The sequence below is a fragment of the Rhinoderma darwinii genome, chromosome 1 (genome assembly GCF_050947455.1).
Source record: "Rhinoderma darwinii isolate aRhiDar2 chromosome 1, aRhiDar2.hap1, whole genome shotgun sequence".
Classification (NCBI taxonomy): Eukaryota; Metazoa; Chordata; class Amphibia; order Anura; family Rhinodermatidae; genus Rhinoderma; species Rhinoderma darwinii.
This window is the reverse complement of record NC_134687.1, coordinates 609,770,995-609,786,167: the sequence shown is the minus strand read 5'-3', so window position 1 is coordinate 609,786,167 and position 15,173 is coordinate 609,770,995. Positions and strand designations below refer to the sequence as shown.

Below are 15,173 nucleotides of genomic sequence, written 5' to 3'. Positions count from 1 at the left end.
TTGTTTCTGATTGGCTCTTCTTGGAAAGCCGAGTAATTGGCGTACGGGCTCATAGACTTTCTATTGAGCCCGTACACCAATTGCTCGCCTTTCCGAGAAAAGCCGATCGGAAACGAAGTGGCTCAGTGCTCACAGAGGTTTTTGCAAGTTTAGTTACCCTTAAATTATTCTATTTGTTATGGTCTGGTTCCTACAAAATCCAGAGAAAGAACCAACAAGATTGCACAATTCACTTATAGCACCCTTTTTTCCCCTCAAGCTCGTTTGGGGTTGAGGTCCCAGGACTTTGGTGCCTCTAACTAGCCCGGTGGTTGATTCTCTGGATAACGTCAGTGGAAGTATAACCAAACAATGGGGAAGTTTAGGGTTCGGTAATGGGAATGTAGCACAGCAGGGTACGTGGTATAGAAGCAGTAGTCAAGAGTGTATTCGGCAAATCCAGTGTTCGGAAATGATGATGTAGCAGAGCCAAGTTTGGGGCGCAGGGGATTATCCAAGAGGTTACAGAACGGACAGAAACAAGTCATACCAATAAAGTTCAAGATCAGGATATAGCAAAACCAGGTTAGGGAAACACTTATATCTTGCCCATGGGATTGAAATAGAGCGCCCAGCTCTCTGATAGGCGTGCTCTGCGCATATTCCGCCTGACATCCCTGTCAGCCATGGAGACGAATTGCAGAGGCTGGAGGAGACGGCGCTGGAGCGGGGCGAGGTGAGTACATTACACTATTCAGCTAAAAGCAAAAAAATAGTTCATAAAATAAACAGTATAAATGTAAAAATAATGAGAAATCTAATAAAATGGCACGAAGAACATCAGCAATCGTCTTCATTGGAGTCTCTGTGAACACACCTCATTTTTTAAATTCTTGCGGTTTCCCTTTCTGACCTTTGCTATTTGTTTGTATCGACACGTTCTCAAGCCATTGTGCAAAAACACCTTGAAGTGTCAAGAGTTAAAAATGAGTCTCCTCTCGTATCGTGCAGTTTGGACCGTCGTGGCCTTGTCAAGATACATTCTCTAGTTAGAGGCTGCGAGTATTTCCCTCCTGGCTCCGAAGATATTGATTTGGTAACACTCAGCTCTGTCCGTCAACTGAAGGGGGTGAAAGGTGAAAGTTCACGCAGCACAGGCCGGTTTGTAAGTATTAATGAGCCCCGTCCATTTTTTATCAGTTTGTGCAACTTCTAATGAAAATGACTAATTGTGTTGGCCGAGTCGAGGACAAAGTCGCATTGTTACATTTGTTTGACGATAACTGAATTATTTATTTTCCAGTTAAATATAAATTGGTATCGGTGAGTCTGGTGCCCGGCACTATTTCTTTTTTTCCTTTCATGGATTGGGACTATCGATTGATCAAAAGCATCGCCCGCTGGATAAGTTTAGCATAAATTATGGATAGATATGTTAACATATGCACATTTAGAAGCTAATCTCATTTCACCGCTAGTATTGTGTTATCCAACTTCTTCCGAACCCCCATTGTAATAGGGCATTGTTGGAGATATCTTGAACCTTTAGTTCATTGCAGACCAAAAACAAATTTAACAAAATCAGTTGCCTGGCTTGGGAATTAAAATTTCGACTGGAAAATATAAAAAAATAGAAATGTGTATTTTGAAATATTTTTTTCCAATTATTTTAAGGATAGCGAAAAAGAACGGGTGGTGGAATCCAGCGCTGAGTTAGGTAAAATGGAAACGGTTTCCAAGTTTAATTGTCAAAGTTCAGGGTAAAATCCAATGCAATGAAGTCCTGGTGTGGAGAAAGTGAGAGGGAAGTGTCCTCAGAGCCTACGCGTTTCGGACGGCTTCAGCGTCCTTAGACTTGGCTGTGATGTGACAAGTCTAAGGACGCTGAAGCCGTCCGAAACGCGTAGGCTCTGAGGACACTTCCCTCTCACTTTCTCCACACCAGGACTTCATTGCATTGGATTTTACCCTGAACTTTGACAATTAAACTTGGAAACCGTTTCCATTTTACCTAACTCAGCGCTGGATTCCACCACCCGTTCTTTTTCGCTGCTTCGTATCGTGTGCCGACACGAGGATACCGGGCGCTACCAGTGACACGTCCCACAGTGTCAGGTGAGCTGGAGGATTCCTCCCTACTTCCTTATTTTAAGGATACTCATCTAAAACAGCTGGGGTGGCAAATTATGGCACAGTATATGGCCAAAATTATGTAGACACCACTTCTGGTAATTGATCTTAAGTGTTTCAGCCGCACCCATTGCAAACAGGTACATAAAATCAAGCACACAGCCAAGTAATCTCCATAACATTAATAGAGGTATGGGTTGTAATGAAGAAATCAGTGACTTTATACGTGGACATGTCAAAGGATGCCACCTTTGCCACCTATCAGTTTGTGAAATTTCTGATCTTCTAGATCTGCCCTGGTCAACTGCACAAGTTATTGTGAAGTGAAAGTGTCTGGGAGTAACAACTGCTTGATCGCAAAGTGGTCGACCATGCAACCCCATAGTGTGTAAAAAATACACACAGGCCTAAGATCACCGTGCACAATGCCAAGCGTTGGCTGAAGTGGTGTAAAGCGCGTCGTTTCTGGAATCTGGAGCAGCGTGATCTCTGGAGTGATGAATCACGTCTCACCATCTGGCAGTCTGATGGAGGAATCTGGGTTTGGAGAATACTAAAAGAACGTTACCTTCCGGAATAAATAGTGCCCATTGTAAAATGTTGGGGAGGAGGGGTAACGGTCTGGGGCAGATTTTTAGGGTTTGACCTCTTGTTTCCAGTGAAGGGTAATGTTATAGCTACAGCATACAAATACATTTCACACAATTGTAGCTTCCACCTCTGTGGTAACGGTATAGTGTTCGGGCCTTTTCTTTTCCAAAATGACTGTACCCCTGGGCACACAGCGTGCTCCATAAAGACATGGGGTGAGGAGTTTGTAGTTGAGTAACTCGAGTGGCTGCACAGAGACCCGACCTCAACCCCATACAACACCATTGAGATGAATTGGAACGACGCTTGGGAGCCAGACCTTCTCCCCAACATCAGTGTCTGACCTCACAAATTCTCTGTGTCACAAATTCCCACAGACCCTCCATAAACATGTGGAAAGTCTTCCCAGAGGACTCGAGTCTGTTATACCCGCAAAATGGGTCCAACTCCATAATAACACCCATGGTTTTGGAATGGGATATCCAACAAGCTCATACAGGTGTGATGGTCAGGGGTCTAAATACGATTGGCCGCATACAGTAGTACAATTTTATATGTTCTATATAATTATTTTTTTTAAGGAGGACCGGTCACAAGGCCCTGTAAGTTTAACCGGTTTACTGACCTAAATAGCACTGTCTCAGTTCTTTTCCTGGACCCCCCCACCCCCGTTCTAGATATATGGTCCACGGTTGTGTTGGCTCCCTCTACTGACTTTGTTGGAGCCAAGTTGGAATACCAAACACAACCCAGGGACTGGTGTGGCATTGTTTTTGGAATACAGCAGCCATGTTTTGTAATCCTAGACAATCCCTTTACTTTATACAGTTTTTGCTTGGATGCATGTAAAATAAACATGATACATGTCCAGAACGATTCTAGATCCAGTTTTATTACACACATTTGTACACAAGCATTTTACAGATTATATAATATTTGCCTTATACGGCAATATAATCATTTACAATACACAATGACACAAATAATAATTTTCTTATGGCATGATGCTAATTACATAAACTCTCCATGTCAAGCCAAGTGTCTACATTTACACCTCCAAACACAACACAAAAAAATTCTAAACAACAAAATCGTATAACAGCAGCACAGAGAAGGTCGAGAAAAAAAAATAAGAAAAATATGTACCCTCATGTATGAAGAAATTGAAATACAATCACTATCTTTAAGCATTATTAGTACCGTTCCAACTTTCAGGGTTTATGCAATGTTTTTCAGATTGACCAAAACACAAAAACAGTTGTTGCTAAAGGGGAAAAATGGTAAGAAAAGAGATAAAAAAAATTTTTATTCTCACCTTGAGGGTGAAGTATCTTAGACTTAAATACTCAATTTTCTAAAAGTATCAGCGTTAAGGCGGTTATACACAACTCCGCTATATACACCCACCTTGGTGCGTTCGCGCATCTTTCCTCCTATATGTGTCATCGGAAAGAGTTAAGAGACTCCCATAGCCATATATTTGGTCTTGTCAAAACTGGCGGGTTGGGTCAACTTACATCTAATGTGTACTACTTGCACGCTGGTTAGACAGGGTCCATCTCATGTGTAATTATTTTTTAAGATAAGGATACATTGGACTATTTTTTACAAGAAAATAAAAAACATATTCCCCACCTGCCCCTCTCTCATCAACTGAGTGGATAACCATAGAGAAGTAATATTGTGTGCACATATGGAAATCGATCTAATCTCTCAATAGACGTTAGATATTTTGGGTGGTCTTGTCTATAGGGGCTGCCAGATCCAAAAAGGAGGGTAAATTGGAAAGGTTAAATTTGTCTTGTCCGATTCTATTGTTTCCCCCTGAGATTAGTGGTGATGCAAGTCTTTTTACAGTCGCTTAGCTCACCCTTCCTCCACGGAGCTCACATGCACATCTGGCTAAGTAATGGTGGACATCTTAGTCCTCAGATGAAAGATCTTTCAGGAATTTCATGCCTGTGGCCAGCTTTAGGTCAGATTTATAGTAATGGATTATTAGAGTATATATGTACCTTCTCTGTAAGACTTTTAATTCCCTACCTTTGATGCTGCTCTAGTTGGACAGTATCGTGGCTCTGAGCATGATTAGCAGAGGTATCATTAATGGAACGACTGGTGTCAGTCAAGTGGAATGATCAAGGAACTATCCGATAAGACATTTAAGATGACGTCTACGTTGAGCTTCATTACGTATTCTAGATCGTTACATGATATTTTTGTCTTTTTTTGTGGTTTTATATGATGACTTTCAAGACACACACTAACTGGACCCTTACGTATATACTCTCGCTGTTCTGACACAACCACCTCCTTCTCCATACATATAAGTAGTAAGACTGTTCCTCTTTAGAGATTATAGAATTTGACGCTTTAGAGTAAACATGTGATAGTCTTAATGTAGGTGTCCGGCTTTAGAAATAGGATCACAATAAAATGTTGCCATCTGAAGGGCCTCATCACAAAAAAGTCAACCTGACCGGTTATAATGGCATCACCTCCTAACTAAATACAATGGTACATAGGACAAAGGCAATTCAGCCCACGGCAAGCAAACCAAGATTGCCTTTTGTCTTCTTCAATGGCCTATGAAGCTGACAGAAGATATGACTTAAGCAGGTTACGGAACCAATTCTAATAAATGTCACACAGCTGAAAGGGTAGTTTCATGGTTTCTTCTCATCACTGCTAATTGGTGATCAACCATGTCCTTGATCAACCACGAAGATCCATGTCTTTTCGATAGGAGATATTGGTTTTGAATCATAAATGGAAAGTGACTAAGTTAATTCTAGAAAGGAATGTCACAGATACTCTACAGGATTACTCACTGTCAATAATCTTGGACATAAGGACATCAAGGATATTTCATGATTAATTTTGGACAGATTGACATAAAATATACTTCATTATTACTATTGGACAGGAGAACATTCAGTTCTATGCCCATAATTACTCCGAGACAGGAGGACATCCAGTATACTTCATGATTACTCCAGGACATCAAGTAGAGTTCATGATTATTCTTGGACAGGAGAATATGGAGGATAGTTCTTAGTTATGATCACCCTGGACCAGAGGGCATTCATTAAACTTCATGATTACTCCAAAACAAGAGGACATCAAGTGTACTTCATTGTTACTTCAAGACAGTGGGACACCAAGTAGAGTTCATGATTACTAAGGACAGGAAAACATGGAGGAAAGTTCTTGGTTATGAACATGCTGGCCAGAAGAGCATTGGGTAAACATCATGATCATAATTACTGGAAGACAGGAGGACATCAAGTATACTTCATGGTAACTCAAGGATAGTGAGACATCACTGATACACTATTATTACTCCTGGACAGAAGAATATGGAGTATAGTTATTGGATAGGATCACACCAGACGAGAGAACATCAATCATTCTTCATGGTTACTGGAGGACATCAAGTAAATTTCATGACTACCAATGAACAGCAGAACATGGAGTATAGTTCTCGGTTATGATCCCACTGGACAGGGGAACATCAAGTATACTTCATGATTACTCCAGCACAGTAGGTTGAGTTCATGATTATTCCTGGACAGAACTTGAAGCAAAGTTCTTGGCTATGATCATGCAGGACAGGAGTGAATTCAGTAAACTTCATGATCATGAAGACAGAAAGACATCAAGATAACTTCATGGTTACTTCAGGACAGTGGGACATAAAGTAGAGTTCATGACTACTAATGGACAGGAGACCATGAAGAATAGCTCTTGGTTATGATCATGCTGGACAGGAAGAAATTTAGTAAACGTCTTGATTACTCCAAGACAAGAAATAAAGTATACTTCATGGTTACTCCAGGACAGTGGGACACCAAGTAGCGTTCATGATCACCTAGACAGGAGAACATGGAGTATAATTCCTGGTTACTATCTTGTTGGAACAGAGCGCAGAGAGTCAACATGATGATCATAATTACTGCAAAACACGAGGTCAAGTATGCTTCATGGTTACTCCGGGAAAGTGGGCGATCACAGATATGTTACAACTACTCCTGGACAGGAGAGCAGTAAGTATGTTAGTAAGGGTTGTTGGATATTAGAAAAGTGGTATGCAGTTTTTTACAAACAGCGCCCCTGTTGCTCAGCAGTTCTGTATGGAACTGCAGGGAACTCCATCTAAGTGGCGTGTTTTCTGGAAGAAGGTAAGACCTTGTTTTCCAATTCCAGACAACCTCATGGTAAACTTAAATTGGAGGACATCAAGTCACATCATAAATGTATTTAATGAATATTCCAGTCATCGTGGTCTCATGATCGAGATAAATGCCTATCGAGTGCTTACCTCCAATTATATTTTTAGAGCAATTTTTTCTCATTCTAACAACTGCATTAAATGTACTCAGGCAAATCCAATAGCTAATGTCGGGCTCGATGACTGACTTCCATGCTACATAAATACTGCAAGTGGACAATAGAATCGCAAAGCGTCAAAGTGTCAAGTTATAAGCCTGGGGGGCGGATTTACTATTTGAAATGCATCAGAATTCCGGCATACCTGCTATGCACCACATTTATTACCTACTTTAGACACTTTTTATGCGCCGTACTCGACAAGAGGGCGTGGCTTAGTGGGAAATCTGTCCCTGTATTTTCCCCCAGTTCATAATCATCTGGGTCCATACTGTCCAATTGATGACCAATGAGATCTCAAGCAATCTTGGTAGATGAAAGATTAGCATGCATGGGCCCATAATGGTTTCTGAAGTTGTCATGGAGTAAGAATCGAGAGGAGGATTTCCATATTTGGCTGGAGTTACTCTTTAATTAAATTTGGTACGATTTACAATTGTGAAAGTAATAAAAAGTGACCAGGGGGTAGAATTTTCTCACCATAGAAGAAAACGTACAACAGTGCATGATGGGAAACGAGAGAGATTTTCTATTTTTTATAGTAGAGGTGATATCTACTGTATGTCACCAATGGGAAAGAAGGAAATGACATAGATAATAGAACAAATTGTATTCTTACATATGACTTTACCTTGCTGGGTTGACATGGTTCTACTGTTGAACTATCTAGCGGGTGTAGAGCAGCAACTCCGTGTATATCCCCTTCTAACCAATATGCAATATACAGAAATTAATGTTCATGTTCCCAAATATTCTACCTGTAAGACGGGTACACAGGAGTCAAGATGTACCTCAGTGACTAAAAAAACAAACGTAACAGCCTAGTTAGTAACTACATCCATGTATTATAATCTGTATTACATACCTTGCACAATATGAACTTATTTCTCTTCTTGTAGTTGCCTCTTTCTGGATTGTCAAAGTCTTATAGTTCAGGTAGCCCAATAGCCAACTGACTTAAAGGAAGAGAAAAATATGACTTCCAAAAATAGTGCCACACCTGTCCACCTGTTGTGTGTGGTATTGCAGCTTGGCCCCATTTACTTCAATCGAACTGAGCTGCAATACCAGACACAATCTATGGACAAGTGTGGTGCTGTTTTTGGAAGTTAGCAGCCACGTTTTTTTCTAATAATATATTAATATCTGGAACAGTAGAAGTCAAAAGGTCGGCACTACTCACAGTCCTCACTAATCCTGGGAGCGAGTATGTCGCCGTGGATTAATATATATACAACAGGTCACGGTGGTGCTCAACTTAAAAGATTAGAAGTATCCAGCTATCCAACAATCCAAAGACGAAAGAAAACAAAAAGTGGCAACTCGCCATCCTCTCGCCTGATCACACAGATGAAGCGGCAACTCCCCATCCTCTGGCCCGATCACACAGATAAAGCGGCAACTCACCATCCTCTGGCCCGATCACACATGTGAAGCGCCAACTCCCCATTCCCTGGCTCGAACACACAGATGAAGCGGCAACTCCCCATCCTCTGGCCCGATCACACGGTTGAAGCGGCAACTCACCATCCTCTGGCCCGATCACACAGGTGAAGCGACAACTCATCATCCTCTGGCCCGATCATACAGGTGAAGCTGCAACTCCCCATCCTCTGGCCCGATCACACAGATGAAGCGGCAACTCACCATCCTCTGGCCCGATCACACAGGTGAAGCGGCAACTCACCATCCTCTGGCCCGATCACACAGGTGAAGCTGCAACTCACCATCCTCTGGCCCAATCACACAGGTGATCGGGCCAGAGGAAGAGTTGTTACAAAAAACAGGCTGTTGCCCGCAAGGTGCATTTTCCCCCACCCCTGTCCATGAATGTTTTACGAGCTAAATTAAAAAGAGGATTTTAACGCAGGATAGCAATTTGCCGCTTTTTGTTTCTGTTTCGTCTTTGGAATATTAATATCTGGGTGACCACCACTTCGGTACATGCACTGGAAAGTTCTATTTGTTGCACAATAGTCTGCTTCTCCCTGCAACAAAGACCTTTTTAAAGGGTTATTCCCACCTTATTAATAGTATATCTCTAAATATGCCATCACTTTCAAAGGTTTCCCTGCACAACGGCGCTCACGGTCATCAGTTGCGCAGGGAACTTCAGAACTCATTTACTTTAGTGGGGCCATGCTACAGTTTCCTGCACAGTCATTGGCTGGAAGCGTCACTGTGCAGGGAAATCAGTGCGCTAAAGCACCTTTATTCTCAGGTTTTAGCGGTCAGACCTCCACCAATCAGAAAATGATGGCATATCCTATGAGACGGGAAGAACCATTTAAGGCCCAGTTCACAGAGTTTTTTACGCTGATTTTGACGCAGAAACTGCTTCGGAATTAGCCCGAAAAAACGGCAGAAATAGCCCCCCATTGATTTCAATGGGTGGCAGAGACAGGTTTCTAGCCGTTTGCAGGGGAAAAAAAGTGACATGCCCTTTCTTGCCGCAGTTCTGCCTTTGACTTCCCATTGAAATCAATGGGAGGCAAAAAAAACCTGCAGCGCTCGTTTCCGAGCATTTTCGGAGAGTTTTTTGCCCATTTTCCTCAATCGCCACGGGCAAAAAATGCAGCGAAATACACAGCGAAAACCGTTGCAAAAAAGCGCAGGCAGGTCAAAATCTGCCTCACAATTCTGTGTGAACTAGGCCTAAGACTCAAGTAACAGGGAACATAAGAAGACTGCTGATTACAGATTATGACCATGCTACCTCACGATATAAACATAAGACAGTGAGAAAAAGTGAAAAATAATCATTAACTTTTTTGCTAATAAATTGTGCAGCAAATTGAGAACAGCTATAACTTAAATGGCCACGACTGTCTACTGTAGAATTTTTTTTCATCTATTTAATTAGGGAACTCTTGGAAATTCTATTGGACAGAGCGATTATTGTACACATTTTTGTACAATCGTTTAAATGTAAGAGATAATCACGTGTAATAGCGTGCATCGATCGAACGAACGACGAATGATAAATTGTTGGGTTTCCGTGGATTGGCCACGTCTACCTAAGTGAAAGATTATCGTTTGTCACCGTCACATTCCCATTTAGAACCTAAATCTACTAGCCAGGGTGTAGGGAAGCTACAAAAAGTGTTTCTCTCGCTCTCTCTGTAGGACCCGCCACATCCATACATTACTTAGATAGCCCATTGATTTCAATAGCCACCATGTCATTCTCAATTTCCCCTGCGGTGGCACTGCAGAAAAAAGAAACACTTGCTTCCGTGACAGATTAAAGCTGATAGCTAGGTTAAATTGAATGCCCGGATTCCTGGGTCAAAGTGATAATAATCCAGGGAGGGCACTAATGGAAATGTCCGAGCTGTATAACAAAGAAAAGGGACAGCTAAAGTATTCTGTGGTCATAGTTGGGAGGGGGGGGGGGAATTACTTTTGAGCCACATATTACTGACTTTGAAAATCTATTGAGAGTATAGTACCTGCAGTAATTAAAACTATAATCCTATTTGCCTCACTGATCATAGGCAAACAAACGCACATAGCGCCAGTGCAAGCAGTTTGAATGACAGTGCTGGGAGCCCTATGCAGTCATCCGCCTCCTATTTGTTGGACCTAGTCCTAATTATTCTAATTAAATAAATCCTTATAAGCTTTTCCCTATCATCTGGTTATACTATGATATCCAGCATTTGTAGCATTTTGTTTTAAACTGGATATGAGGCATACTGTGCTCATCTAAATCACCTACACGGTCATTGAAAATCAAAGCAAAATAAGCTTTAAAAGGAACACTCCAGGTAAAAAGGATACACTTTTTATGCTTAGTGGAGAGACTGAATAGGCAGAGGATGACACAGGAAGAAGAATATCAAAGAGAGAATCCCTGTGTCATGCCCCACCCCTTCCTGTCCTGAACCAGGAATAACATATCCGTATCGGTTTTATCCAGAGTGTTCCTTTAAAGTGATTGACAACTTTTCGCTTTGCATTATTTTGAATGGATTTCATCTTTGTTCAATCATTCATGTTCTAGGAATCATTTTACATTGTCCTTAAAAGGCACAGAAATTGACCCACACAACCAATAAATCTAAAATTGTGCACCCACCAAGGCAATCCATCTCAGGACCCTTGACATGACTATATAAGCATTTTTTTGAAGATGTACACCCGATGCATAGGGCCAGCTCCGTGTCATTCTTATAATATACTGTAAGGCATTTGATTATACATGACACAGAGGAGTGATAAGAATAGAGGCAGACCATGCAACTACCATGGGGCCAAGTTCAGACTGGCCCTACACTCTGTTGCTATGCTTTGTGTGAACTGGGGAAAGGCACCCCCCTCTCGCTACAACATTAGCAAATACATGAGGAAAATAAGTCAGAGGGTCATTCCTAAAAGGAATGGTGGAGTGTAAGCTTATGTCTTTGCGTGGTGGAGGACAGCAGTATGGGGTACCATTTTGGTATGCCCCTGACTTTAGATATGACATTTTGCCATGAAGCCTGAATTATCTATCCAAATAAAGTGGTTTTACCCTATGCCAGGGCCGATATGTTTGACCTTTACAATTCAAGTACAAGGCGGTTAAGCCAACTCTAAATTAATATGTCAACTGTAATTCTCTGGTCCTACTGAAGTCTCTTGGCGAAGTAGGTGGAGCAGGGGGTGATTGCAGCATCTCCTCTGCCAATCAGCAGCCTTTTTATTGAGCTCAAGATGCTGCTGATTGGCTGAATAGACTCCTCCCACTGCTCCTCCTTGTTGATGGAAGACTTGAGCATGAACGGGGAAGTGATGAGTCTGATGAGAGATCAACTTTCTAAACAACCATGACCTTGGGATGTGCAATCCATTTCTTATAATTGATAAACCTAATGAACATAATATATACAGTCTATAACACAATCATACTTTAATTGTGATCATATCCTCTTAAATTAAACACTAAGTACAAAGCTCACATTTCACATGGCAAATAAAATACATACAAAGAATAGATAACCAAGACATACGACACAGGACAAAGTTCTGAAACTGAGGGAAATAAAATGACTACTTATAGGAAATCTTAGGACTTCCGTAAGGAAAAATAAATGATACAATGCTACTAAATGTAAACAATTTGGTCATACAAAACCACTAGGATGTCCATGACTGACGCACGCAGCAAAGTATGGAATGTGACAATCAGAGACACGTGTTTAGTAATGGTCATGTAAAGATATCTAAATGTAACGAGGAATATTTCCTCTTTAGTGTAGCATCACCTTCAAACACCATCTTTTACAATTTACATCCAGATATTATCTACATATAATGCCGAGTGACTTTACAAATACTTATCTTGCACTTATCTGTGTTTACAGAACGTATTCTACTCCAATCCCATCTAGAGCAGTATTTAAAAATATTTCTGGCTTGTTTTAGTGCTGAGCTAACATCTGCTGCTGCTTCAGTGTCTAGAGCTCATTATCAATCTGTTCGGTGCAATCATTACAGCAGGTTTAGAACATTAATCTGATGGGAGAAACATCAATGCCATGCAGTACAGAATCTTAGCGGAGATGCTAAGGAGGTGTGTCTGTCAGCATTTTGTAGACTGATTCATGTAGCAACGAACATAATTCTGAATTCAGTTCTGGTTGTGTCAGGAGCGTAAGACATGATGTCTCTCAAGGTTAAAGGATGAGAACTATAGTATTGTCAAAGTTATTCAACATCATACACAGACAATATCTAGAATAATCAGGTTTATAGCTGAACGTCTATCGCTAAAGCTTCTTTTACTATTATGGTTTACATAGAGGAATGGGGGGGTTTTCTGCACATATTAAGTATGTACATGAAAGGATTCCCATTCTGTAGCATTTACTGGAGATTCATGCAGCACCAACACAGCAAAGTCCACCCGATGAATGATATGACAAGAACGATATCTGCAGTGATCATGCTATAGACATTTTGGAGAGGAAGGGGAAGCAGTGGGTGTGCAGAAAGTGGGCAAAGGTTGTTCACTTCTTAGACCATGAATCGGTGCTCTTTGCCATCATGGGCCATAAGGATGACATTGCGGTTGGAAGTCCAGATGAGTCTTGCAAGTTTCAGGGCGTTGAGGGAGCCGGGTGAGGCTGGCTGGACAGGGGGTACTTGGTAGGTTTTAATACATCGCAACTGAGGTGCGGAGTTCAGCATCCCGATGCTTCCCAGCAAGGACGTGTTCATCTACGAAAGAGAAGTTCCAAAAAAATTATAAACATGACATTATAATATAGTATAAACCCTCCTGGTTGGTGGTAGGGAGGTAAGTGAGGCCTATGTCGCCATTTTTGGTTTAGAACGTTATACATGGGATATACTGATTTTTCACAGAATTTGGGCATCACTTTAAGCAAAACAACAGGAAAGATGTAAAATGGAATCATCAATGCTAAAAAAGGAATCATCACTCCTCTCATCTGTGGTTGAAGAAACATAGGTGGAAATCCCAGGGCTTTGGGTGCATCAGATTTAAGGAACATATGGCTCTACAGCTATTGTGGAGCTACAAGACAGAACATGTCCTATAGGTTGCCTACATTAAACGCGTTGTCTGGATTAGAAAACCCATTTCCCGGTTACTGAATTATGGGTTAATAGAGGTGGAAAATTGTAGACTGTAGCCTGTAGGACCCAGCACGTTCGCGTAATTACACTGTCGGACCATTGTTTTAATGGGCACCATGTAATACTTAATTTCGACTGTGGTGGCGCTGTAGGGAAACATGTAAAGCAGGCTTTTCCCACAGTTAACAGAGGATCACTGGGGGTCGCATCATGCGAACATCCTGTGATCAGCTTATGATCGGGGGACTCTTCTAATAAAAAAGGATTTTTAAAAGAGGACAACTCCTTTAAAAGAAACTCCTGGCAAAGCTGATGTGCTGCATTATGCCTAGTGCAGGTTGGTGCCTGACTTTTATCTTTATTGTTCTTTAAATCCCTGAGTCAAGAACCGCCCCCGAGATTCTGCACATGGTATAATACAGTATATACATTTTGCCTGGAGTTTACCGGTAAGGAGGCGACACTTTAATAGAGATGTAGTAGTGCTAAATTTGTCATTGAGTTCTTTAGGATTTAACGATTCTGTTTAGTGCCAATTCCCCCAGTTAAGATAATGGAATAGGTTTATCCGCAGTCCTATGTAAAACTAAAGATAACACATTGTGATCTCACAATGAATTGTCCCAATCGCCAGATTCAGTACTGCTTCATGCATACTTCAGTCTCCACCAGTAACTGGCTGTCATCTATGTAACATCCTTATAAGCCTTCATGATGGGATACAGGAGACCACGTTTAACCCTGCAGTCTTCTCTGTGTATCGCATACGGCAAGTATGACTAATGGTTGAATGTGAGGACGTTGAAGATATGTTATGTTCCAAATTCTGGCCGGGGAAGAATATATGTAATTTTTGTGTTTTTTATTTTTTGTTCCTGCTCAGTGGCACAGTGGTGTCAGCGGGTGTAAATCACAGCATCTCTAGCAAGGAGAACACAAGCACCACTGACATTTTCACAATTTAAATCATCTTGAGTAATAGCCCTTTTAAGATGACTAATGTTACTGATTTTCCTACATTAGTAATAGCTCTAAAACAGGAGACAGCGGCAGTGCAAGAGGGCAGACTGTGTGTGAATGGAGAGGTAATTAACGCTGGTGGTGTTTGCAGCACCTTCCTTTATTCTGCGGACTACATAAGATGTGCTGCTGTAAAGAAGCATTACACTTTATTGCATTTATAGCACTGCATATGCTACATTGGGGATGTAGAAGGCGAATAAGGGCTGGAAACTGCTGCAAATGCTCATCCATATAAAGTACCCGGTTAGCCATGTGTCTGGCTTTTCTATCCCCTGCCAATCAGCTTTCATCGCCAGGGGAAGTCACATCAGTCCATCACATGGATGGCCTCCATGTAATGCTTGGATGGGCCGGGTCCGTTCTGGCTCATGGAGATGGTCCTAAGCTGGTCACCCTCCACTATGAGGTCCATATGCCCCAGTATAGGTTTATAGAGGTTGGAGCTAAGAGAACTAGTTGAGCTCAATATTAATATT

General features: G+C 41.4%; 1 protein-coding gene across 3 annotated transcripts in view; it reads right to left on the bottom strand.

The window, feature by feature from the left end:
* Positions 1–3,571: 3,571 nt before the first annotated feature.
* The window catches only part of WDR7 (WD repeat domain 7), a 417,770-nt gene continuing 406,168 nt past the window's right edge, over positions 3,572–15,173 (bottom strand). For all 3 annotated transcript variants that reach the window (XM_075841243.1, XM_075841247.1, XM_075841253.1), the window contains one exon: positions 3,572–13,293. In XM_075841243.1, coding sequence (XP_075697358.1) covers positions 13,090–13,293 — 204 coding nt within the window. In that variant the 3' untranslated portion in view covers positions 3,572–13,089. The remainder of the gene's footprint in view (positions 13,294–15,173) is intronic.